Source organism: Moschus berezovskii, chromosome 25 (assembly GCF_049115385.1).
Source record: "Moschus berezovskii isolate FMDL1 chromosome 25, NW_MosBer_1.0, whole genome shotgun sequence".
Lineage (NCBI taxonomy): Eukaryota > Metazoa > Chordata > Mammalia > Artiodactyla > Moschidae > Moschus > Moschus berezovskii.
Window position 1 is genome coordinate 47,380,038 of NC_142484.1, and position 27,583 is coordinate 47,407,620.

General features: G+C 45.1%; 1 protein-coding gene across 1 annotated transcript in view; it reads left to right on the forward strand.

Moving 5' to 3' along the window:
* Positions 1-26,257, forward strand: part of LOC148773915 (melatonin receptor type 1B-like) — a 44,662-nt gene extending 18,405 nt beyond the window's left edge. The window contains exons 3-5 of the mRNA XM_088832274.1: positions 3,566-3,646; positions 4,965-5,160; positions 26,049-26,257. Of these exons, the coding sequence (XP_088688400.1) occupies positions 3,566-3,646; positions 4,965-5,160; positions 26,049-26,257 (486 nt within the window). The remainder of the gene's footprint in view (positions 1-3,565; positions 3,647-4,964; positions 5,161-26,048) is intronic.
* The last annotated feature ends 1,326 nt before the right edge of the window (positions 26,258-27,583 follow it).

Below are 27,583 nucleotides of genomic sequence, written 5' to 3' on the forward strand. Positions count from 1 at the left end.
CTATACACACTGTACACCCCACTCACACCACCCTGCAGATATACCACACACACACACACCCCTATACACACTGTACACCCCACTCACACCACCCTGCAGATATACCACACACACACACCCCTATATACACTGTATACATCACTCACACCACACTACAGACATACCACACACACACACACAGAGCCCTATATACCCTGTGTACACCACTCACACCACACTACAGACATACCACACACACACATACAGCCCTATATACCCTGTATACCCCACTCACACCACCCTGCAGATATACCACACACACACACACACCCCTATACACACTGTACGCCCCACTCACACCACCCTGCAGATATACCACACACACACACCCCTATACACACTGTACACCCCACTCACACCACCCTGCAGATATACCACACACACACACACCCCTATACACACTGTACACCACACTACAGACATACTACACACACACCCCTATACACACTGTACACCCCACTCACACCACCCTGCAGAGATACCACACACACACACACCCCTATACACACTGTACACCCCACTCACACCACCCTGCAGATATACCACAAACACACACCCCTATACACACTGTACACACCACTCACACCACACTACAGACATACCACACACACACATACAGCCCTATATACCCTGTATACCCCACTCACACCACCCTGCAGATATACCACACACACACACACCCCTATACACACTGTACACCCCACTCACACCACCCTGCAGATATACCACACACACACACCCCTATATACACTGTATACATCACTCACACCACACTACAGACATACCACACACACACACACAGAGCCCTATATACCCTGTGTACACCACTCACACCACACTACAGACATACCACACACACACATACAGCCCTATATACCCTGTATACCCCACTCACACCACCCTGCAGATATACCACACACACACACACACCCCTATACACACTGTACGCCCCACTCACACCACCCTGCAGATATACCACACACACACACCCCTGTACACACTGTACACCCCACTCACACCACCCTGCAGATATACCACACACACACACACCCCTATACACACTGTACACCCCACTCACACCACCCTGCAGATATACCACACACACACACACCCCTATACACACTGTACACCCCACTCACACCACCCTGCAGATATACCACACACACACACCCCTATATACACTGTATACATCACTCACACCACACTACAGACATACCACACACACACACACAGAGCCCTATATACCCTGTGTACACCACTCACACCACACTACAGACATACCACACACACACATACAGCCCTATATACCCTGTATACCCCACTCACACCACCCTGCAGATATACCACACACACACACCCCTATACACACTGTACACCCCACTCACACCACCCTGTAGATATACCACACACACACACACCGCTATACACACTGTACGCCCCACTCACACCACCCTGCAGATATACCACACACACACACCCCTATACACACTGTACACCCCACTCACACCACCCTGCAGATATACCACACACACACACACCCCTATACACACTGTACACCACACTACAGACATACTACACACACACCCCTATACACACTGTACACCCCACTCACACCACCCTGCAGATATACCACACACACACACACCCCTATACACACTGTACACCCCACTCACACCACCCTGCAGATATACCACAAACACACACCCCTATACACACTGTACACACCACTCACACCACACTACAGACATACCACACACACACATACAGCCCTATATACCCTGTATACCCCACTCACACCACCCTGCAGATATACCACACACACACACCCCTATACACACTGTACACCCCACTCACACCACCCTGCAGATATACCACACACACACACACCCCTATACACACTGTACACCCCACTCACACCACCCTGCAGATATACCACACACACACACCCCTATACACACTGTACACACCACTCACACCACACTACAGATATACCACACACACACACACCCCTATACACACTGTACACCACACTACAGACATACTACACACACACCCCTATACACACTGTACACCCCACTCACACCACCCTGCAGATATACCACACACACACACACCCCTATACACACTGTACACCCCACTCACACCACCCTGCAGATACACCACAAACACACACCCCTATACACACTGTACACACCACTCACACCACACTACAGACATACCACACACACACATACAGCCCTATATACCCTGTATACCCCACTCACACCACCCTGCAGATATACCACACACACACACCCCTATACACACTGTACACCCCACTCACACCACCCTGCAGATATACCACACACACACACCCCTATACACACTGTACACCCCACTCACACCACCCTGCAGATATACCACACACACACACACACACCCCTATACACACTGTACACCCCACTCACACCACCCTGCAGATATACCACACACACACACACAGCCCTATACACACTGTACACCCACTCACACCACCCTGCAGATATACCACACACACACACACAGCCCTATATACACTGTACACCCCACTCACACCACCCTGCAGATATACCACACACACACACCCCTATAAACACTGTACACCCCACTCACACCACCCTGCAGATATACCACACACACACACCCCTATAAACACTGTACACCCCACTCACACCACCCTGCAGATATACCACACACACACACCCCTATAAACACTGTACACCCCACTCACACCACCCTGCAGATATACCACATACACACACCCCTATAAACACTGTACACCCCACTCACACCACCCTGCAGATATACCACACACACACACCCCTATAAACACTGTACACCCCACTCACACCACCCTGCAGACATACCACACACACACCCACACACCCCTACACACACTGTACACCCCACTCACACCACCCTGAAGATATACCACACACTGCTGCTGCTGCTGCTAAGTCACTTCAGTCGTGTCTGACTCTCTGTGACCCCATAGACGGCAGCCCACCAGGCTCCCCCGTCCCTGGGATTCTCCAGGCAAGAACACTGGAGTGGGTTGCCATTTCCTTCTCCATACACACACCCCTATATACACTGTACACCCCACTCACACCACCCTGCAGACATACCACACACACATACACACAGCCCTATATACACTGCATACGCCCCTCACACCACACTACAGACATACTACACACACACCCCTATATACACTGTAGACACCACTCACACCACACTACAGACATACTACACACACACACACCCCATATACAGTGTAGACACCACTCAGACCACACTACAGACATACTACACACACACACACCCCATATACAGTGTAGACACCACTCAGACCACACTACAGACATACTGCGCACGCACGCGCACATACACACACCCCTCAGGCGTCTGGAGTAGAGCCTGCCCAGCATCCTTTCCTGGTCTCACCCTGTTCAAGCTATGTGACTGCTTGTGTGATTGGCAGACCCCTTCCCTCCGTTTTCCTCAGTTGCTCCCCTGTAAACGGAGACCGTGCCACCGCCTGCCCCCTCAGGGCTGTGTGAGGGGTTTCTGGGATGACAGCCCAAGAGTGAGGACGTGACTGGCACTCGGTCATCATTCCCTCATCATCGTTCTAACTGTGGAGAGTGAAGGGTAACCTGGAAGGAGAGAAACAGTGGCCCGTGAAGACGGGGTGGAGGGAACAGGATGGGAAGGTGTGTGTGGCCGTGGGGGCACCTCTTCCCCAGGGCCTTCCTCAGCCTGTGTATTCTCAGGGATTGTCCCCCAAAACTTAGCAGCATTGGGACTTTATTCCTGAACGTTTGGTAAGCATATTTAAACGTTTGACATTTCTAACATTTAGGGACATTTAGTCGTCACTGTTGCTGATAGAGGGCTTCCCAGGTGGTGCTGGTGGTAAAGAACCAGCTGCCAATGCAGGAGACACGGGAGATGTGGGTTTGATCTCTGGGTCGGGAGGATCCGCTGGAGGAGGGCATGGAAACCCACTCCAGGATTCTTGTCTGGAGAATCCCGTGAACAGAGGAGTCTGGCGGGCTATAGTCCATGGGGTCGCAAAGAGTCGGACATGACTGAGCAACTAACACACTGAGCCTAGTCACTGGGTCACCTAGAAACTTGGGGGCTCCAAGTGCTGGGTGTGTTATCTTGTTTAATTCTTAAAACTCCTTGAAAAGATATTACCCATGCTTGTAAAGAAGAGATTTTTAAGTAGTGATGTTATTTCCCAAGCTCACAGAGCTTGTTGAGTTCAAAGCTAGGTGTGGAGCCTGGGGCTCTTGGTTTGTTTTTTGTTTTTTTTTGGTTGGTTGGTTGGTTTGACCTGGAAGGTTGTTAAACAGATTTTGACTGTGCAGGTCTTGGGAACGGTCTGGGAATCTGATGCTGACCCTGGTGGCCTTTAACCAGACTGCTCAAAATGTAGGTGTTCCAGGTTTTGTGACTGAAAGGTTGGGATTCAACTGCCCAGTGTGGAGAGTCCCGCCCGGGAAGGCCTCCCAGTCCAGACCTCAGACAGAGACACACAGGAACTCTAAGGCCTCTCCCAGGGCTGCAGACACTTTCCCCGGCTCTGAGCAGAGCCTGCGCTGACCGGGCCTGGCATGTGCTTGCTTTCTGCTCCCCCTGCCTCCTCCTCTCAGGCACCAACTACAGGGCTTGGCTAGTCACTCCTGATGTGAAGGCAATGGGATGTTCCCCACCTTCTCCTCTTATCCTGTATCATTTCGTTCTGGGTTGAGTGTGTGACACAGCTCAGGCTCAATAAATATGATTGAAGGAATAAAAGCTCGCTTCAGCTTGCTGGGCCCACAGATGTCACCTGGCTTGCCAGGGTTCAGCGCTGACAGTCCACTAACTGGGACCTTTTTTTTTTTTCCCCACAGGTTTTGGTGATGATCCAGGAGCTGAGAGAATGGAGGGATATGGGAAAACCCAGGGCATCAGGCATGTACATACTCACGTGGGATGGCTTCTCGCTGTGGACTCTGATTTTAAATAAAGATCATTATGATTTTGCTGCAATAGTGTGGGAACTTTGTTCACCCTCTGCCTTTTTGATGCTGGACAACCTGGTCAAAGGTACCACTTTGATACCTTCGCTCCCATTTGTGTTAGTTTGCTGGGACTGGCATGAGGAGGTACCACAGAGCAGGTGTCTTCATCCCAAGAAAACCCTGATCCTACCTTCAAAATGCTTGAGGCCGGTGTTGAGCAGAATCTAAGGAAAGATGCAAGACTAGACTTGGGAAACTAGGGGTTCGAGTGAGGCAGCCCCCACCGCGTGCAGGTGTGCCCTGGAAGCCTGGCCGAACAGGTGGGCCCTTCTCTGAGCATCGTTGGGTTTTATTTCGATTTTAACTGCTCTTTTCACAAAATAGCTAGCATACCAAGAAATAAAAAATAGGAGACACTCAAAAAGGAACGGAGATTGAACCCCTGGACAAGAACAGAGTCATCACAGAAGGGGAACTAGAGATGGTGCAAATGTTGGAACTAGAAAGTAAGGACTTTACAATACCTGAAAAAATACAGGTGTTATGTGGAGTTGAGTAAGTCAGAAAGAGAAAAACATATATTAATGCATTAGATGTGGAATCTATAAAAGTGGTACAGATGAATTTATTTGAAGAGCAGGACTAGAGAGACAAATACATGGATACCAAGCAGGGAAAGTGAGGTGCAATGAATTGGGAGATTGGGATTGGCATGTATACACTGTGTGCATGCGTGTGTGTTAAGTTGCTTCAGCGGTGTCTGACTCTTTGCAATCCTATGAACTGTAGCCCTCCAGGCTCCTCTGTCCATGGGGATTCTCTAGGCGAGAATGCTGGAGTGGGTTGCCATGCCCTCCTCCAGGGGATCTTCCTGACCCAGGGATCGAACCTGTGTCTTTTATGTCTCCTGGACTGGCAGGCAGGTTCTTTACCACTAGCGCTACCTGGGAAGCCTATATATATACTACAGACTAGGTATAAAATAGAAACTATACATACCATGTAAAAACAGAAGGCTAAAGAGCACTGACTGTATACGATGGGGAACTCTACTTAATGCTCTGTGACCTAAATGGGAAGGAAATCCAAGGAAGAGGAGATTTATGTATACGAGTGACTGATTCACTTTGTTGTACAGCAGAAATTAGCATGACATTGTAAAGCAACTATATACCAATAAAAAATTAAATAACTGGAAAATCATGGGTCAAGATGTGGTAGAAAAGGTGGATAATGTGTGTGAAAAGGGACTTTTAGCACATAAATGAAAATTGTGTTTAAAAATGGGAATGTTGAAATAAAAATGTGATAACAGAGATGAAAAGTTTATCTGTAAGGCTTAACAGGTGCCTGGACAGAGTGGAGTAAAGGAAACAGAACAAAATTGGCACAGGAAAGGGGGGTGTGGAAGAAATCTGGAGAAAGACAAGTGCCATCTCCGAAGAGTCCTCTTCTAGTGGAGCCACACAGGAAGCAATCACTCCAGCAGCAAATGATTATGAGACTCGTGAAGTGTTGTCTCCCAGGGAACTTTGCCTGAACCTAGGTGTTCAGGGTTTTTACTGGGGCTCAGGCATATAGCCACCCTGTGCTTAGCATGGATCAAAATTCTGGATTCCCCAAAAGGAAGCTGGTGTTCATCACGAGAAACACTATTTGTATAAATAATTTCGGTACAAAGAGTCCCTCTTTCTGTTATCAAATGGTGAGAAAAATCCAAGTGTACAGGTGGGAGCCAAGGACCAACCTCACAGACCTTTCTACGGATGGTGGTCTCAGACCACCATATTAACCCTTTTTTATGCATTCCTTAATGGCGAGTTAGCTACATATGTCTTAAAATCCATGGGTCAAAGACAAATCACAAAGGAAATAAAATAATTTGTACTGAATCATTATGTAAAAATAAAGCATCAGAATTTGATTTAGTGCTGTTTTTGGTGCCACTTATATTTCAGTTGAAGATGCCAGCATTGGGCCCTGCACATGACCAGGGCACAACAACCTCATTCTAAAAGTGCTTTTAAAGATTTCCAAAAGTTTTAAGTAGAACAAGTCAAAGGGAATATAAAATCCTTATTTTTTTTTTTTCACTTTAGGCAAAAGTCTAAAAGTCAGATCTCTGTTAAAGTTCTAAATTGCATTTGGCTTTACAAAATCGACTTTTTCTGGTTCTTTTCAAAGTCATTGATTCTTTGTAGTCTCTTTTGTAATCTTTACACACAAATACACACTTGAGGGTCACACATCAAAACATATCAGCTTAGGTGTTCTGGGGTTGTTCTTTCCTGTTGTTAAGCTATCCTTCTTATTTCTGTCTTTAGTACCTTTGGTTTGGTGTGTTGAGATATTTACCTATTTCTTCCCCTTATTATGGCTGAGATGGTCAAGAATCTGCCAACCAATGCGGGAGACCTAGTTTTATTCCCTGGGTCAGGAAGGTCCACTGGAGAAGGGCATGGCAACCCACGCCAGTGTTCTTGCCTGGAGAATCCCATGGACAGAGGAGCCTGGTGGGCTACAGTCCATGGGGTCACAAAGAGTCAGACATGACTTAGGGACTAACAGTTTCACTTTCACTTTTCACTCCCCCTATTATAAAGCCACTTAGAAATGCGGCCCAGGCACTTGGTGGGTGCCTGTGGATGGGGCGGGGATCCTACCTGAGTAGAACTCAGCCTGGGATGAGCTGCTGGAGGAAAACAGGTGACAGCACAGCACCAGCATCTGGACACGGTCCTTGCCGTGCGTAGCTCCCCTGTATCCTAGGAAAGATTGGGCTAAACAGATGAGGACTGGTGGAGCTGACACAGTTGTGATGGAAGCAAGATAGCATAGGAAGGTGTAGAAACCCTGAGAGAAAAATCACCAAAGTGCGTGGGAGGATCCGACACCACGGGGCCTGCATGCTGGGGACGGGGACACAAAGGAGCCGCTGCCGGGCCTTTTTAGCCTCGTCGTGTCCTCAGCAGGCTGTGGGCATCTTAGGACTCGAGCCAGGTTAGAGGAGTGGAAGCAGACATGCCCCTCGCTCCTGCCGCATTTCGCTGCTGTCTGAGGGTGCCCACTACTCCTTCTCCTCCTCTCTACACCGTCACCATAACAACCACATCCTGTGACAAGGGGCAGCGCTGGCATCAGGAGCGAGAGAAGAAGCAAGCCTGCCCAGTGACCCCCATCGGGCTTAGCCTCAGATTCCCAGTCTAATTCTCCTCCCATCAGCTTTCAATCTCTGGAGATGGATGATGTCTACTTGTGAGTTACCAAACTCTCCAGCTAGAGGTAAGGACCAGTTCAGGGGTGTTTCTTTCATTCTCTCCAAATATTAACTGATGAATTGATATTAAATGAATATGAAATACAAATTTGGGTAAAGACGAAGGTGAACATTTCTAAGACAAAAGGAAATGCATTTGTTCTTTCTCAGTCCGTAAGAAAATGCAGACAGACAGTGGGTTGTACCCTGGAGGCCAAGTGGAAATGAACTATTTTCTAAGTATATTTGCTTCCAGACCCTTGTTACTTAAGTAGGGACCACCTCCTACACACATCTGATTGGAGTCCTTTTCAAGAGCCCTTGATGGGTACTGCCTACCCAACTAATTATTCCCCTACCATAGCCAAGGTAATTGTTTAGAACTGGTTGGGCCTAAAGTTATATTTTAGACCTCAAAAAGGTGATGTCTCCTCTCAGAATTTCAGCCAGGTCTCCCAGATTAGGTTGTTGGAATTTAAAATGTAGCCCGGGATTAAATCTCCTTTATTTTAGTGACTCAGAAAAACCTTTACAATTTATTTGTAGGCAACTTTTATTGCCCAGTTTCCTTTTTATGTGCATACTCTGTTGACTGCTTCATTTCATTGCCAACAAAAATCAGTGTGCTGGCAGTGTATATGTGAGTTATTCTGCCTTTTTTTAAAGTTTATTTTTGGCTGTGCTGGGTCTTTGTTGTTGCTAGGACTTTTCTCTGGTTTGGGGGAGCGGGGCCCACTCTCCATGTGGGCTTCTCATTGTGGTGGCCCCTCCTGTTGCAGAAAGGGGGCTGTGGGAACTCGAGCTTCAGTAGTTGCAGCAGGAGGGCTCAGTATCTGTGGCTCCCAGGCTCCAGAGCACAGGCACAACACTTGTGGCGCAGGGGTTCAGTAGCTACACAGCTTGTGGGATCTTCCTGAATCAGGGATGGAACCGTGTCTCCTGCATTGGCAGGCAGATTCTTTACCACTGAGCCACTAGGGAAGCCCTAGTCTGTGTTTTAAAAAGATGAATCTTTTATATTAATGTCGCTTGAAGAGCTATGTAACCTGTCACGTGGTATGAACTACCCCTCCCCCGTGCATACACTTACCACAATAGCTTGGATGTTAACAACCTTCTAAATCCTGCTGTGGCTCTAATCTCGCTCTCTTCTCATCTCTCTTCCATAATCCAACCAAAGTGATTTTCCAAAATGTACTGGTTGTTTCATTCTTCTACGGAAATCCCTCTTGGTCTGTCCACGTTTATGAAGATCACAAGCTCTGCAAGATTTTTTCCCTCACCTTTCTCTCCACCTGCCTTCCCAGCTGCTCCATCGACTCCTTCTCACTTAAATGTACACACCTAGCTGTGTAACTTGTGAAACTGTTTATAGTATTTTGTGTGAGGATGTAGTTCACCCCATTATCTGTAGTGCTGAAAATCTGTATTCAGTTTAAGTATGTATCAACAGAATTATGGTTAAATAGGCAACAGTTCATATAAACTATGGAATACGATGCTGTTGTGCAAAAGTAGGTATACATATCAACAGGGAATTGTATCTGTTATACCAATATCAAGCTTAATGAAAAAAGATCAAATTGAAGATAATAGTGTATAGTATGATGTCATTTCCCCTTAAATTAAGTCTTCTTTGTGTGTGTTCATCTCCTTATAATGCTACCGAAAGGCACATGTGGGGGTTCTGGCTGCTCGCTGCTCAAAAGCCCATAAGCAGGCCAGGTTGGTAGAAAGGAATGTCTGCTTTATTTCAGATGTTGGCAACTGGGGCGTGGGTGGCAGACATCTGTCCCAAGGCTGACTCCCCCACCCCAACAAGCAGGGGTGAGAGGTTTCGCAGAGTTGTGGGGGGGAGGTTACATGCAGAAACAGCACCTCCATCCCTAGCAGTCATCTTCAACTGACATCGGTGGTCTGACCAGCATCATCTTGATCTAGGTACAAGATCTTGAGTTCCGGGGTGCACTTGTTCCCATTTCTTTGGGGTCCATTCTCAGAATTGTGGTGGCTCATGTGCTGGGTACAGTCTGATCATCAGGTAGTTAACTCTTCCACCTGGTATTTTGGTACCTATAAGACAGCTCACAGGATGTGGCTCAGAATATTATCTATCACCCTTGAGAAAGAACTAAATTCCTTAACTGTGCTTAATGACTGCATTATTATTAGTCTCCTTTGGCTGTTTTCCTTTGTTTCCGCATTTCTCACTTCTCTGATCAAACTTATTCTTTGACTAAAGTTTTCCCCAGGCAAAAGGCACATGGAGGACACAGTGGGGGGCGAGGACCATATGGAGCTGCTCCGTTTCAGTAAGATGTGTGTACACAGTAGAAGTCTGGAGGTGAGTTTTCCCAATTTTCACCTTTGGGAAAAGGGAGGGACTGTGGTTGAAGGAGAGAGTCTCTCATTTTTCGCTTTATTTATTTATTGTTTCTTCTTTCTTGGCTGCACTGCGTCTAAGCTGTGGCCCACGGGATCTCTAGTCGCAGCCTGCAGACTCTTAATGGCAGCGTGTGGGATCTGGTTTCCTGACTGGGGGTCCAGCAGGGCCTGCTGCATTGGGAGCACGGAGTCCCAGTCACTGGACCACCAGGGAAGCCCCCTTATATTGTTTTTGTTCAAGGGAAGATGTCTTATTTAGTGACAATTAAAGATTAAAACATGTTTTTCAGTGTACTGCATCACTAGGACTCTTGCCATCTGTCGTGAGCTCAGTGGGCGAGGATGGCTTAGCCACAGCAGAAGAGGACGGAGAGCAGGGTCTGGATGAGCTCTCTTGGCCTGCCTTTGCCAGTGAAGGGCTGGGATGAAGAGGGTGTTGTTGCACTGACAGGGCTGGGAAGAAGCATTAATACATCCAACACCTGGAGTCAGGTATTCAGGGAGAACGGCTTACGGTGACGGTTCGAGGCGAACAACCACAGTCCATGGTCCCCAGAGAGGTACAGGGTATCCTGAACCCCAGGTGGCTGGCTAGGAGTGTGGACTGGAATGTGCTTGGCATCAGGATCAGAGGCTTAACCACAAGCCTCAGGAGCGAAGGATGGGCCTCAGCCCTTAGGATGGAACGAAGGGAGATGATAAGAGACAATAAGAACCTTTGGAGGACACACAGACTTGAGTCTGGGGGAATGACAGGGCCACAGCCATGGACCTGTGAAGGAAGAGCAGACCCAGCTTCAGAACAGAGATGAGTGATCTGCTCACTTAGAGCATGGCCGCTGAGCAGTGGTGGGGAGGGTGGAGAAGCGAGTCCTCACAGGAGGGCCAGGTGTGCTGAGCTCCGGATAAGAAGACTGGAGAGAGGGATCGTGGGCAACGGGAAAGTGCTGCGGGCCTTAGCCTCATGGTTGGCTCTTCAAAGAGGCACATCAGAATGTGTTTGATCTTCGTTGTGGCTCTAAAAAGAAATCCACAATAATGGTGAAATGCTAGAAATAGTATTGACTCAACATGAAGGCTGATAGAATTTCTGATAGCATTCCTCAGAATAGACTTCTCATTGTGAGGGTCATTAAGAATTGAGAGTCTGGTCTCAGTAACACACACCTCCACATTAAGTACATCCATCTTGACAGCTCTGTTTCCTGAACTTTCCTGAAGCCAGTATCTACTTATGGTTGATGGAGTGGCAGGCAAAAGGACGAGACGCCAGTGCTGACTTAGATTAATGACCTCCTTTTTCACTCAAGGTAAAAACTTCAGCATTTAGAACACTACATTTTTATCTGATGCACGGGACTAGATTAAATGTTGAACTAAATGACAGATGAAGGTAGAATTAATTAATGTCAGTTCTCATATAAATTGCCCATGATGAGAAACAATGAAATTAAGGTAAGTAGATGTGATACATCATCATTTCTCTTCATTTAATCAGCATAGAGGTAGACTAGGAGGATGACACATTGCATACATGAGAAAAATGGGCAGAGCCAATGATAAAGTCACATTCATTTCCTTTTCAAAGTAGTCAGGAGTGGTTCTCATGAAGCTCAAATTCATATTTAATGTACAAACTAGCTCCATGCTTTCATTTCAAAGAAATCAGGCTTGTTTTACTTAGCAATAATATAACCTTTTATTTAAGCAATGAATATTTGCAAGGAAAGTTGGGAGAAAGTTTCCATGGCTGAAATAGTAAAGCTAACCCCTTTCCAGTTAAGTCGTGGATAGGATGTGTGCATGCGTGCTAAGTCACTTCAGTCGTGTCCGAATCTGTGTGACCCTATAGACTGTTGCCCTCCAGGCTCCTCTGTCCATGGGATTCTCCAGGCAAGAATACTGGAGTGGGTTGCTGTGCCCTCTTTCAGGGGATCTTCCTGCCCTCGGGATCGAACCTGCAGTCCTTGTGTCTCCTGCATTGGCAGGTGGGTTCTTTACCACTAGTGCCACATGGGAAGCCCCCTTGGATCAGATGTGTTCCCTTTAAGTCTGGCACACATGCCGCAGAAAACATATGGCATTTTTCCAACTTTGCTTTCAGAAGTCAAACCCAGACCTTTTCCTGGAAGGATGGCGTCATATCTGATGATGGAGTCTACAATTCTTTCCCAGTCACTATCTCCTAGATCTCTGCACAGAATCTGTTCTTGTGCTTAGTCACTCAGTGGTGTCCGACTCTTTGTGATCCCATGGATTGTAGCCCACCAGGCTTCTCTGTCCTTGGGGATTCTCCAGGTAGGAATACTGGAGTAGGTTGCCATGCCCTTCTGCAGGGTATCTTCCCAACCCAGAACTCCTGCAATGCAGGCAGATTCTTTACCATCTGAGCCACCAAGGAAGCCCAAGAATAACAGAGTGGGTGGCCTATCCCTTCTCCAGGGGATCTTCCCGACCCAAGAATTGAACCAGGGTCTCCTGAATTGCAGGCAGATTCTTAACCAGTCGAGCTACCAGGGAAGCCAACCCAGAATGGGTACTCAGGGGCAAAGCAGGGGAGGCTCCTGATGCAGAGTGGCTCCAGGGACAGAGTATCACGTGCATGAGAGAGGAGAAGTTACCTCAAACTACAAAAACCTAGTGTGCTGTTAATACTGGTGTCACCAACTCATATGCAATTTAAGTATTTTTAATATTCATTAAACAAGTGTATATCTTCTAGGCCTGGTGTCGGGTGCTGAGGACATCAAGGTGATTAAGTCAAAGTTCCTGCCTTAGAGAAATTAAGTCAGGGAGATAGATGTCTAACCAAGTAATGTGGGAGGTTCAATAACGAAAAGGACGACCAGATACAGGAGTTACATGTTGGTGGGAATTATGGAGACTGGCAGTGCTCAGAGTAGATAGGTCACAGGTCAGAGGGACCTGGGTGAGAGGCAGAGGAAGGTTCAAAAGTAAAGGCAAAGACCTGGATGCCTGAAACATATCGTCTGATTTTTTTTTACTTATCAGATGGTCAAAGGCTGAAAACGTATGTGATCCTGTGTGGGCAGGAAACAAGCCCTGTCATGTGCTGTTCGAGTGTAAGTTGGCCTGAGCCCTACTGAGGACAACCTGGCAGATCGCTCATGATTGCAAATGCACCTCGGTGTGATCTAGCAATTCCTCTTTTAGGAAGTTGTGCTAGAGACACATTCATCCTTGTGCAAAACACACTAGGTTTATTTATTTTTTTTTTTTGCCAACCTCTGTTTTATTTATTTTTTAATTTATTTTATTGGAGGCAAATTACCTTACATTAATATATTGGTTGGTTTTGCCATACATTGACACAAATCCTCCCCGGGTGTACATGTGTTCCCTTTCTTGAACCCCCCTCCAACCTCCCTCTTCCCCATATCCTCCCTCCAGGTCATCCCCGTGCACCAGCCCCAAGCATCCTATATCATGCGTCGAACCTGGACTGGTCACATATGATAATATACATGCTACAATGCCGTTCTCCCCAATCATCCCACCTTCACCCTCTCCCACAGAGTCCCAAAGACTGTTCTATATACCTATGTCTCTTTTGCAGTCTCGTATAATGGCAAGCCACTCCAGTACTCTTGCCTAGAAAATCCCATGGATGGAGGAGCCTGGTGGGCTGCAGTCCGTGGGGTCGCTAGGGGTCGGACATGACTGAGCGACTTCACTTTCACTTTTCACTTTCACACATTGGAGAAGGAAATGGCAACCCACTCCAGTGTTCTTGCCTGGAGAATCCCAGGGATGGGGAAGCCTGGTGGGCTTCCGTCTATGGGGTCACATAGAGTCGGACACGACTGAAGTGACTTAGCAGCAGCAGCAGCAGCATACAGGGTTAAGGTTACCATCTTTCTAAATTCCATATATATGCGTTAGTATACTGTTTTGATGTTTTTCTTTCTGGCTTACTTCACTCTGTATAATAGGCTCCAATTTCATCCACCTTATTAAAACTGATTCATACCTTGGGGTAGTCAAAGATTGGAAACACCTTAAATGTATGTCTCAGGGCACTGGGTAAAGAAACATCAGTGCAATAGTATGGTGCCATAAAAAAATGACAAGTCTCCTTGTAATTCGACATGGAACTATCTCCAAGACATTTTACAATAGAAAAGTACAAGGTTTACAAGGTAAGGAAGATGACTATTTGTGTGAATGAAGTGGACAAAATAAAATAAAGAATAAATAGAAATAATTGAGAGGGTAACAGGCAGGAAGTGTAGGGGTCTCCAAACTGAGGAAATAGGCCGCAAGTGTCAGACATTTTTTATCTCTCTCTTAAGCAACAGGAAGAAACAAACTGCAGGTGTCAGATTTTTTTCCCTTCTCTATACAAATTTAAAAGGAGGTTTCTTTTAAAATTCTGTGTTTCCATGGCAACACCTGGTTCCACCTAAATTTAACTTTTCTCAAATCTTGAGCTAACCAATGCATTTTTCTTCAGTTCAGTTCAGTTCAGTAGCTCAGTTGTGTCCAACTCTTGGCAACCCCATGGACTGCAGCATACCAGGCTTCCCTGTCCATCACCAACTCCTGGAGCTTACTCAAATGTCCATTGAGTCAATGATGTCATCCAATCATCTCATCCTCTGTCATCCCCTTTTCGTCCTGCCTTCAATCTTTCTCAGCATCAGGGTCTTTTCAAATTAGTCAGCTCTTCGCATCAAGTGGCCAAAGTATTGGAGTTTCAACTTCAGCATCAGTCCTTCCAATGAATACCCAAGACTGATTTCCTTTAGGATGGACTGGTAGGATCTCCTTGCGTCCAAGGGACTCTCAAGAGTCTTCTCTGACACCACAGTTCAAAAGCATCAATTCTTCGGTGCTCAGCTTTCTTTATAGTCCAAATCTCACATCCAGACATGACCACTGGAAAAACCATAGCTTTAACTAGATGAACCTTTCTTGGCAAAGTAATGTCTCTGCTTTTTAATATGCTGTCTATGTTGGTCATAACTTTTCTTCCAATAAGCAAGTGTCTTTTAATTTCATGGCTGCAGTCACCATCTGTGGTGATTTTGGAGCCCAAAAAAATAAAGTCTCTCACTGTTTCCATTGTTTCCCCATCTATTTGCCATGAAGTGATGGGACCAGATGCCATGATCTTAGTTTTCTGAGTGTTGAGTTTTAAACCAAATTTTTCACTCTCCTCTTTCACTTTCATCAAGAGGCTCTTTAGTTCTTCTTTGCTTTCTGCCATAAGGGTGGTGTCATCTGCATATCTGAGGTGATTGATATTTCTCCCAGCAATCTTGATTCCAGCTTGTGCTGAAGGAGAAAACAGACAGAACAGGCTCCATCTTGAAAACAGGACTCCATTATGGGCCAGACTGTGGACTTTGAGCTATGTGCCCAGTATCTATTGAAATGACACACCAACTGGAAAACCAGACCCCTCTGATGGAAGAGCCTCAGGGCTCGCACCTAGACTCTCCGATGCCTAAAAGAATACCCTAATTATCTGTGTAACCGAATAGAATCATAAATTCTATTATGCTTATTGGGGTATGACCACAGGCCTATTGATAATTGTCCACTGTTAACTACCTAGGCTTAAGGCATATGAATCACGATTAACTTTGATTATATCTTTCTTTTCCTTTGTTCAGACTAGTTTCAGGGAATTTGGGGAGGTGGCATGTATACTTAGAATATATAAGGTTGAAAATTCATCATATATATAAGATTGAAATATATAATATATACATATATACATATATGTATAAATATATAATATATACATATATATGTATATATACATATATATATACACACAACATATAAGTTTGAAAATTCTTATACTTAGAATATATAAGGTTGAAACTTACATATACTTAGAATATATAAGGTTTTCACAAAAACTGGTCAGGGTCCTTGGCTAAAAGGAGACTCTGCCTTGGGCCCACTGGTGTAATAAACTGCCGTCCACTATCTGCATTGTCCTTCTGAGTGAGTCTGTTTCCCAGAGCGCATGGCTGCAACAGTGCTTCATCCAGCCCGGCTCCAAAATCACTGCAGATGCTGATTGCATCCAGGAAATTAAAAGACGCTAACTCCTTGGAAGGAAAGTTATGACCAACCTAGATAGCATATTAAAAAGCAGAGACATTACTTTGCCAACCAAGGTCCGTCTAGTCAAGGCTATAGTTTTTCCCATGGTCATGTATGGATGTGAGAGTTGGACTGTGAAGAAAGCTGATCGCCGAAGAATTGATGCTTTTGAACTGTGGTGCTGGAGAAGACTCTTGAGAGTTCCTTGGACTGCGAGGAGAGCCAACCAGGATCCATTCTAAAGAGATCGATCCTGGGTGTTCATTGGAAGGACTGATGCTAAAGCTGAAACTGCAATACTTTGGCCACCTCATGCGACGAGTTGACTCACTGGAAAAGACTCTGATGCTGGGAGGGACTGGGGGCGGGAGGAGAAGGGGCCGACAGAGAATGAGATGGCTGGATGGCATCACCGACTCGATGGACATGAGTTTGAGTGAATTCCAGGAGTTGGTGATGGACAGGGAGGCCTGGTGTGCTGTGATTCATGGGGTCGCAAAGAGTTGGACACGACTGAGCGACTGAACTGAACTGAACCCTGCATAAAAGTTAAATAAGCCGGGTGACAATATACAGCTTTGACGTACTCCTTTTCTGATTTGGACCAGTCTGTTGTTCCATGCCCAGTCCTAACTGTTGCTTCTTGACCTGCATGCAGGTTTCTCAAGAGGCAGGTCACTGTTCTGGTACTCCCATCTCTTAACAAATTTTCAACAGTTTGTTGTGATCCATGCAGTCGGAATAGTCACTAAAGCAGAAGTAGATGTTTTTCTGGAACTCTCTTGCTTTTTTGATGATCCAATGGATGTTGGCAATTTAATCTCTTGTTCCTCTGCCTTTTCTAAATCTAGCTTGAAAATCTGGAAGTTCAGCAGTTCACATTGAAGCCTGACTTGGAGAATTTTGAGCATTACATTGCTAGCATGTGAGATCAGTGCAATTGTGCGGTAGTTTGAGCATTCTTTTCATCGTTTTCTTTGGGATTAGAATGAAAACTGGCCTTTCTCAGTCCTGTGACCACTGCTGAGTTTCCCAAATTTGCTGGCATATTGAATGTAGCACTTTCCCAGCATCATCTTTTAAGATTTGAAATAGCTCAACTAGCTTTGTGCATAGTGACGCTTCTTAAGGCACACTTGACTTCGAATTCTAGGATGTCTGGCTCTAGGTGAGTGATCACACCATCGTGGTTATCTGGGTTAAGAAGATCTTTTTTGTATGGTTATTTTGTATATTTTTTCTTAAGCTATGTTAATGAACTACCCTAGACTCTTTGTTCAAGTCGTTCTGCCTAAGACTCAAAACTGACGACAAACCAGTATGTTTTACTCATGCAAATGTTTTCTTAAGCTATGTTAAGCAGACTATGAATTTGCTTAGAAACTTGCCTTTCTTCTAGACCTATGTCAATCATTTTATGGCCCGGGATGACTCACCTTCTGCCAATGTTATCTCAAAATGCATGTTGTGGGTGAGGGGCCTGGTTCCACTCTGAGTTTTGAGACATTTCCTTTCCCTAATTAGCAGCCCACTGATAGGAATATAACATACTGCTTAAGGCTAGCAAGGGGGCACTGTTTCTGCCCTCTTCTGATGTCTTCTAGAAGCAGTCTTTATCTCTTTTATACTTTAATAAAACTTTATTACACAAAAATCTCTGAGCAATCAAGCCTTGTCACATTCCTCTCCTTCAGAGACCAAGAATCCCAGCGTCTTTCACAGCTCAGCAACAACCTTTCTTAATCAGTCAGTCATGCATAAGATATCTCTGAAAATGAACAAGACACATAAATATATTGAATGAGAGGAGGGCTACTGGGAGGCATGATCCAGAAGTGGATAGGAAGATGTTCATGGCATACTTTTAAAAAGTAAGTTGGTTGTTTGTTTTGGCTACACTGGGTCGTCGTTGCTGTGTGAGGGTTTTCTCTGGTTATGGAGAGTGGGGCTGCTCTCCAGTTGTGGCGTGCAGGCTTCTGACTGTGGTGGCTTCTTTTGTTGCAGAGCACAGGCTCTACGGTGTACAGACTCATTACGTGTGGTGCATGGGCTTAGTTGCTCTGTGGCATGTGGGATCTTCCCCAGCAGTTATCGAACCCATGTCCCCTCCATTGGTAGGCAGATTCTTAACCACTGGACCACCAGGGATGTCCATATAAATTTTTTAAAAATTATTTATTTTAATTGAAGGATACTTACTTTACAATACTGTGGTGGGTTTTGGCATACATCGACATGAATCAGCCACAGGTGCGCATGTATCCCCCCAACCTGAACCTCCCTCCCACATTCCTCCCCACCCCAGCCCTCTGGGTTGTCCCAGAACACTGGCTTTGAGTGCCCTACTTCATGCACGGGACTTGCACTAGTCATCTATTTTATGTGATACGTGTTTCAGTGCTATTCTTTCATATCATCCAACCCACGCCTTCTCCCACGTAGTCCATATACTTTTTGAATGTAACCATACCAGGTGTCAAATATTATAAAATTTCTTTAGTTTTAATGAAGTGTAATTGGCAGATAAAATTGTATATATTTAAGGTGTACAACTTGATGTTTTGACATAGATAAAGTATAATAAACAGTCACACACAATCCTAAATAACATACCTGTCATCTCACATGGTTACTATTTTTATTTTTGCAGTGAGAACACTTAAGATGTACTCTCCTAGGACATCTCAAGTATACAATACAGTATTGTTAACTATTGTACCGTGCTGTATCTCAAATCTCCAGAACTTAGTCATCTTGCATAACTAAAATTTTGCACCCTTAGACCAACATCTCTCCATTGCTTCTTCCCTGCAGTCCCTGGTAACCACCATTCTGCTCTCTGGGTCTATGAATCTGACAATTAAGTTAATCACATGTGAGTAAAATCATGAAATATTGCCTTTCCATGTCTGGCTTACTTCACTTAAGATAATGCCTTCCGGATTCATTCCTGCTGTTGCAAATGGCAGGACTTCCTTCTTTTAAATGCTAGATAATATTCCATTATGCATATATATTACATTTTCTTTATCCATTCATCTGTCAACAGACATTTAGCTTGTTTGAAAATCTTGGCTATTGTGAATAATGCTGTAATGAACATGGGAATCCAGATATGTCTTTGTGAGCCACATTTCATTTCCTTTGGATATGCTCACCCTTTGATAACTTTAAAGTACATGATGTGTTTCAGTTCAGTTCAGTTCAATTCAGTCGCTCAGTCGTGTCCGACTCTTTGCGACCCCATGAATCACAGCACGCCAGGCCTCCCTGTCCATCACCAACTCCCGGAGTTCACTCAAACTCATGTCCATCGAGTCGGTGATGCCATCCAGCCATCTCATTCTCTGTTGTCCCCGTCTCCTACCGCCCCCAATTCCTCCCAGCATCAGAGTCTTTTCCAGTGAGTCAACTCATCGCATGAGGTGGCCAAAGTGTTGCAGTTTCAGCTTTAGCATCAACCCTTCCAATGAACACGCAGGATTGATCTACTCTAGAATGGACTGGTTGGATCTCCTTGCAGTCCAAGGGACTCTCAAGAGTCTTCTCTAGCACCACAGTTCAAAAGCATCAATTCTTTGGCGATCAGCTTTCTTCACGTCCAACTCTCACATCCATACATGACCACGGGAAAAACCGTAGCCTTGACTAGACGGACCTTGGTTGGCAAAGTAATGTCTCTGCTTTTTAATATGCTATCTAGGTTGGTCATAACTTTCCTTCCAAGGAGTACGAGTCTTTTATGATGTGTTTAAGGATCGTCTAATAAGACTCGAATTTGGGGTGTGTATGACTGTTGGGTGGAGGTATGGAAGATAAGCCAAAAAATGTTGGAGGTGAAGGACTTTTTATCCTAATTTATGAAAAAAGGCATAATAGTGTGGTGGTGTGATGTGCAGGGCACTGGCCTTGGCAGCAGAGAGACCTTAGCTTTGGAATTCCACCTGACACTTCCTGCCTACCTGTGACCTCGAGCAATTCATGAATACCCTTTAGCCCACATCTCTCGTGTGAGGCAGTTTGTGTGACTGTGCCTGGCCCTGGTAGGCATGATCAACCCCTCTCCCTCCGTCCTTCATTCCGTTTTCCTTTCTTCTTTCTGCTGTGTTCTGGCTTCTCAGTTCTTGCATTTATATGAATGGGTCAGAGGAAGAACATGTTGGAGAAAGTCATTTTCCACTGATCCAGCTTAGCATGGACTGAGGTAGGCTTGAAGAGGGGGCATTTAACTCCATGGTACCTGGTGCTTTTCCACATTCTTTTTCTATAATAGAAAAAAGATAGTTACAAACTGAGACTTATTGTTTTAATTATTTTCTTCACTGTGGGACACCTTACTACAGTTTTATGCAGCTCAGGGGGAGGTCTCATAGATCAACATGGCACAGAGAAAATGAATTGAAAATGGAATCAAATGTGAAAGGGTAATTCTGAATACAGAAGTGCATTTGGATTAGCTCAGACAATTCCATTTACCATGGCTCTCACCATTAGGAAAACATCATTACTCGGTACTTTACTTCCTTCCTGGAGTGACTAAGAGGTCGAGCAAGACAGAAGATGCCAGGCAAGTGTTTTATCATCATGATAAAGAAAAGGAAAAGTGGGATTAGAATGCAATGTGCTTTCTAAGGAAGCATGGAGACGTCAGAGAAGCCAGACACCTTGTGGTGGCAGGGCCTGAGGACAGTGGGGACAGAAGCCCTAAAACCACCCTAAGACGGGCATGGAGGGGCTGAGAATCCCAGAGACTTGGTCATTTATTTTGGTAGAGAGTAATATTTTGGTTCTACATGTTTGTAAATTAGAAACTGTCTCTGCTTCTCCTAGTTTTTTTCCATTTTTGTTTGTTTTTGTATTTATTCAGCACATGTTTATTAAATGCCTGATACTATATTTGTCTAACACTGTGTAAAGCAAACAGAATACAAAGTAAAATAAGACAGACCTCACTCCCTGTGTGAGGTGTGAGGTGAGGTATATCCCTTCACCTCTTCCCTATCAAAATGGCATTCTTCAGAATGTCCATCGATATCAATATCAAACACTCCACTCCCACCAAAACACACACAACTGGTTGCTGCTGAAAGACTGGTAGTATAACAATGAAACAGAGCAGCACCCTGTAGGGCCTTCCTGGGGCTAGACATTCCCTCCCCCACCTCTGAACCCTGCCTCTTGTTTGTAGGAAAACTTTAGCCTGCTAGGCCTTCCCCAAGTTGCAAAGTTCCAAAGAGCAAATTCAATCAGAGAAGTGAGAAAATGCAGAACCTAAGGAAAGTCATCAAGCAAGAGAAAATGATAATTGTTTAGCTAACAAAGTCAAGAACCTTTAGTTCCTCCTCATGGGCTATAGATAGTATCCTGAGCATATACTGAAAACTTCCGTCAGGTGGAAGAAGTGAACTGCTGCCCACCAGCACACAGACCCCAGAGCAGCTGGAACCAGAGGCTGATGACTGAGAGTCCCCAGACACCCCGTGATGATCTCATCACCAGCCAACTAGAACGTCGCCCATGAGTTGATCAGGCAACTTGTGCCCCCTCCCTGACCTCACCTTTAATAGTCCTTCTGAAGAGACCTTGTGGGAGTCCAGGCCTTCTTAGCACTTGCTGCCCATACTCTCGTTGGTGTTGTGTATGAATGTTGAGCTTCCCTTCACCACAATCTGGTGTCAGTAGATTGGCATTGCTGTGCTGCTTGGGTAAGCAGACCCAAGTTTGGTTTGGCAACCAAAGCACAAGGGAACTTTCCAATTTTTTGGCAGAGAAATCACCCCAGACATTGGCATGTGTGATTTCGATGCTTTTCCAAGAGAAGATGCTTTGTCAAGAAGTAACCAGTGACTCAAAAACATGGAGTGCATGTCACATACACTGCCTTAACTACATAGCTAAACTTAGCATGATCAATAAGAGAACACACGGCACTATGTACCTCCTGATGTGATATAATAAGACATGTACATTATCTAGTTAGGAGAAAATCAGGTAAATCCAGAATATGTGATATTCTACAAGAGAGCTGGCCTGGACTTTTCAAAATGAAAATGTCATGTGTGATAGCCACCATCCAAGATGTCCTCTAATAATCCTAGCTGTTAGGTATTCATGCCTTTGAATAGTCCCCTCCCACATCGGCAAGGGCTGACTTGTGTAAATAACAGGGTATTGCAGAATTTACTGTGTATGGCTCCCAGAGCTAGATCTTCAAACACATTGACTTCTGTCTGCCTTGTATCTTCTTGGCTCAGTTTCTCTGGAGGAAGCTAATCATCAAGTCATGAGAAGGACACATAAATAGTCCTATGGAGAAGTCCATGTGGTAAGGAACTGAGACCTCTTGCCGACAGCCAAGTTCTATCTTGTCCACCGTATGAGTAAGCTACCTTGGAAGTGACCTCCAGCCTCAAGCAAGCCTTCAGATGGCTGCTTCCTTAGGTGGCCTGTGACTGCAACCTTATGACCCACCCCAAGCTGGAATTGCACAGTTAAACCATTCTCCAATTCCTAACCCACAGAAAAATGTGAGTTAACATCTGTTTAGAGTTAAGCTGCTAAGTTTTGAGAGGTAGATAGCTGCTCTACTTTGGTAGATAACTAATACATTGTGAAAGAAAATAAAAGGCAAAAGAATGATCCCAAATTAAAGGGGATGAAAAGAACATGACACCCAAAGGTAATGCATAAGTTTTCATTTAATCCTGGCCATGAAATATATGCAGAGTACATAATGAGGAAGGCTGGGCTGGAAGAAGCACAAGCTGGAATCAAGACTGCTGGGAGAAATATCAATAACCTCAGATATGCAAATGACACCACCTTTATGGCAGAAAGTGAAGAGGAACTAAAAAGCCTCTTGATGAAAGTGAAAGAGGAGAGTGAAAAGGTTGGCTTGAAGCTCAACATTCAGAAAACAAAGATCATGGCATCTGGTCCCATCACTTCATGGGAAATAGATGGGGAAACAGTGGAAACAGTGTCAGACTTATTTTTTTGGGCTCCAAAATCACTGTGGATGCTGATTGCAGCCATGAAATTAAAAGACGCTTACTCCTTGGAAGGAAAGTTATAACCAATCTAGATAGTATATTAAAAAGCAGAGACATTACTTTGCCAACAAAGGTCCGTCTAGTCAAGGCTATGGTTTTTCCAGTGGTCATGTATGGATGTGAGAGTTGGACTGTGAAGAAAGCTGATCGCCGAAGAATTGATGCTTTTGAACTGTGGTGCTGGAGAAAACTCTTGAGAGTCCCTTGGACTGCGAGGAGGTCCAACCAGTTCATTCTAAAGGAGATCAATCCTGGGTGTTCATTGGAAGGACTGATGCTAAATCTTAAACTCCAATACTTTGGCCACCTCATGTGACGAGTTGACTCACTGGAAAAGACTCTGATGCTGGGAAGGATTGGGGGCGGGAGGAGAAGGGTACGACAGAGAATGAGATGGCTGGATTGCATCACCAACTCGATGGACATGAGTTTGGGTGAACTCAAGTTTTGAGTGAACTCCGGAAGTTGGTGATGGACAGGGAGGCCTGGTGTTCTGTGATTCATGAGGTCGCAAAGAGTCGTACACGACTGAGAGACTGAACTGAACTGATGAAGGTGGCGGGTGACAGCTAACAGATATTTGAAGGATAATTGGGGAAACTTGGGTAACATTTCTGTAAAAAAGTGAAAGTATAAGTTGCTCCATCATCATCATGTCTGATTCTTTGGAACCTCATGGACTATAGGCCACCAGGTTCCTCTGTCCATGGGATTTCCCAGGCAAGCATACTGGAGTGGGTTGCCATTCTGTTCTCCAGGGGATCTTCCCAACCCAAGGATTGAACCCGGGTCTCCTGCATTGGAGGCAGATTCTTTACCATCTGAGCCACCGGGGAAATCCCAAAACATTTCTGAATCAATGTCAAAACTTTGGGGTGTGATCATGGTGTTGTGGTTAAATGGGTTAATGACTATTGTACTTATGAGATACTAACTGGAGTAGGTAGGGTGAAATGTCATGTATTTAATACCAGGTGGCGCTAGTGGTAAAGAACCCTCCTGTCCATGCGGAAAATATAAGAAACTGGGGTTCTATCCCTGGGTTGGGAAGATCCCCTGGAGTAGGAAATGGCAAACTACTCCATTATTCTTGCCTGGAAAATCCCATGGGCAGAGGAGCCTGGCAGACTACCATTTATGCTTATTGTATTGTTCTGCTTTTTCTCTACATTTGAATATTTTAAAAGTAAAAAATTGGGAGGAAATGTGCACACAGTTTGAGTTAACTTCCAAGAATTTATCCTAGTGATGAAATTAAATATAAGCACACAGATTTAATTACAGGAATTTTTATCATTATCTGTTTTATAGTAGTCAAAATGCAATTTCACATGGATATGTTTGTGCTATTTTATATATTTTACATCTTTTTAAAATATGACCCCCCCCCCAGAATTTAAAAATCCAATTCTCAACTATCTAAACATTCAACCAACAGAAGAATTATCAAGTTACAATTGGATACAATAGTATGGAATACTATACCACCATCAAAAATAATGTTGAAGATGAATAGTTATTGATATTTTAAAAACCTATAGTTGAGTGAATGAAAGTCACATGGCAAATCAGCAGAGATAACATGGCCTTATTTCTAGAGAATATATGTGTAGAAATACATGTAGAAGGGTAATTCCTCAAGAGATTCCCCCAAGGGGTCATCTCTGGGTCATAGGAGGATGGGTTATTTTTTCCCTCTTTTCACAGTCTGCATATTTTAATTTTCTTCCATGAATATGCACTTACATAGTTACAAGGAGGAGGTTATCATTGATTCAAAATGATGGAGGTGCTGTTTCATTTGGGTTTCATATACTTCTATGTAAATTGGCTGGTACCCTCCCAAGAAAAGTCAGATTAACCCCTTTCATGTAGAGAGCATGAATTATACAGATGATGTGAATCTTGGAGAGGTTAGAAAGAGCCACTGTTTCCCTGAAAATTTAATATACGGCTCTATCCTAACCAACCGTCACAAGGTGAATTTCATTTCTGTCTTTAATCTGGACAGTCCAATGCAAAGGTGACCTATAGTCACTCCTGGGCCCTTGCCGCAGGTGCTGCTGTCTCAAGGCTCATCTTCTGAGAGTCCCTATCGGGGTTCCTCCAGCTCCCCTCAACTCACATTCTCTGTATCTGCTCCTGGAAGGCCCTCTTTCTGGTGTGCCCTCTCTTGGAATGACTGTGATCCCTGTTCAGGAAGCAGGAGGCACCTCCTGGCCTTGCCCCTGCCCTCGTCAGCACTGGGGGCCTTCACAGCTGCTACTGCGCTCTTCCAAAGACTACAGGACCCTCTTTCCTTCTTACTCAGAAAGAGAGAGAGAAAAAAAGAACAACAAAAGCCCTTTGTCCTTAAGGCTCATACCCATACCTGGATCCCACTAGGTTTCACCCAGGAGCTGAGATGAAAGGGCCTCTGAGTAACAGCCTTCCAGTCCTCAGGTAGACACAGGTCCGGGGGCAGGTGGCCTGGGCACCTGCAGCTTCCGAAGTACCCTTCACTGCCTATCCCCTGGGGAACTCACCTTTCTATTCTAAATTGTGGCCTGAGGTCCCAGCCAGTGGGGGCACCTGCAGATTCTCAGGCGTCAATGGCTCCGAACTCATGGGTGGAATCCAGGCCTGAGGGCTTGAGTTGTTAAGATGCCTTCACGTTTGATTATCACAAGTACTGTGAGGTCATCTATTCCGCTTTGAGAGAGGAGACACTGAGCTCAGCAAGGGAGTGAAGGGGGCTGGTCCGTGTCCTGTGCGATCGCCACCATCCAAGATGGGCCCCCAGTGATCCTGCTTGAAGGAGGCTGGTGGGGGAGAAGGTGGCTGAGCTTTTCAGATAGACCTGGGTGCAAATCTTGATCTTGCCACTTATCAACCACGTAGTACGGGCAAGTTATCCAAAGTCTTGTTTTTCTGAGTCTTAAAGTTTCCTTATCAGTAGAATGGAAATAAAAAATATTTAGCAAATTGAATTGTGGTGAAGAGTAGAGTACTGGAAAATAGTAGGTACTCAATAAACTTTAATTTTCTCCGCTTAGTCCAGAGTTCTTCTAGCCACACCGTGCAATTTCCCTTAATAGAAACATTCCAGCTCCTCTAAGTCTGGAGAATAGCACTCCTATTTTTTATAAAGGTATAGTTTCATTTAATTTTCTTTTTTGGCTGTACCACACAGCTTACCAGGGATCAAACCAGCACCCCCTGCAACAGCAGTACAGAGTCTTAACACTAGACTGCCAGGGACTTCCCAGTACTCTTATTTTTGATGATATAGATTAATGGCAGAAAAGGAAAGTTCCTGGCTGTAAAATGCAGTCACAGTTTGAGTTCCTATGAAAGGCTCCTTGATTCTAGCATGAGCATATGCTGCGGAGACTTGCTCGAGGTGGAAGCCACCTGGAAGCCGGGAGCCCAGCTGTGTGGACCATTACTTAGCTGCACAGCCCAGCTGTGGGATGTCAAGAGTCGAGGCCAGGCTGCCTTTTAAGCAGGTGCTGGCTTGTCATCTCTCAGGCAATAGCTAAAGGCAAGCGGGGATCCAATGGGTTTGCCATCCCTTCCAGCTTCTGGGAGCATTGTGAACAGCAGTATTAAATATATGTACATTTGCATAGATTGTTTCCCAGGGGGAATTCAGAGAGGCCCCTGCTCTGCACGTGGGGGTCTGTGAGGGTCTTCAAGCTGTGCTGGCTGTGGGATGGGCAGGCGGGTCAGGGGGGCCATGCAGGTTGATAGGC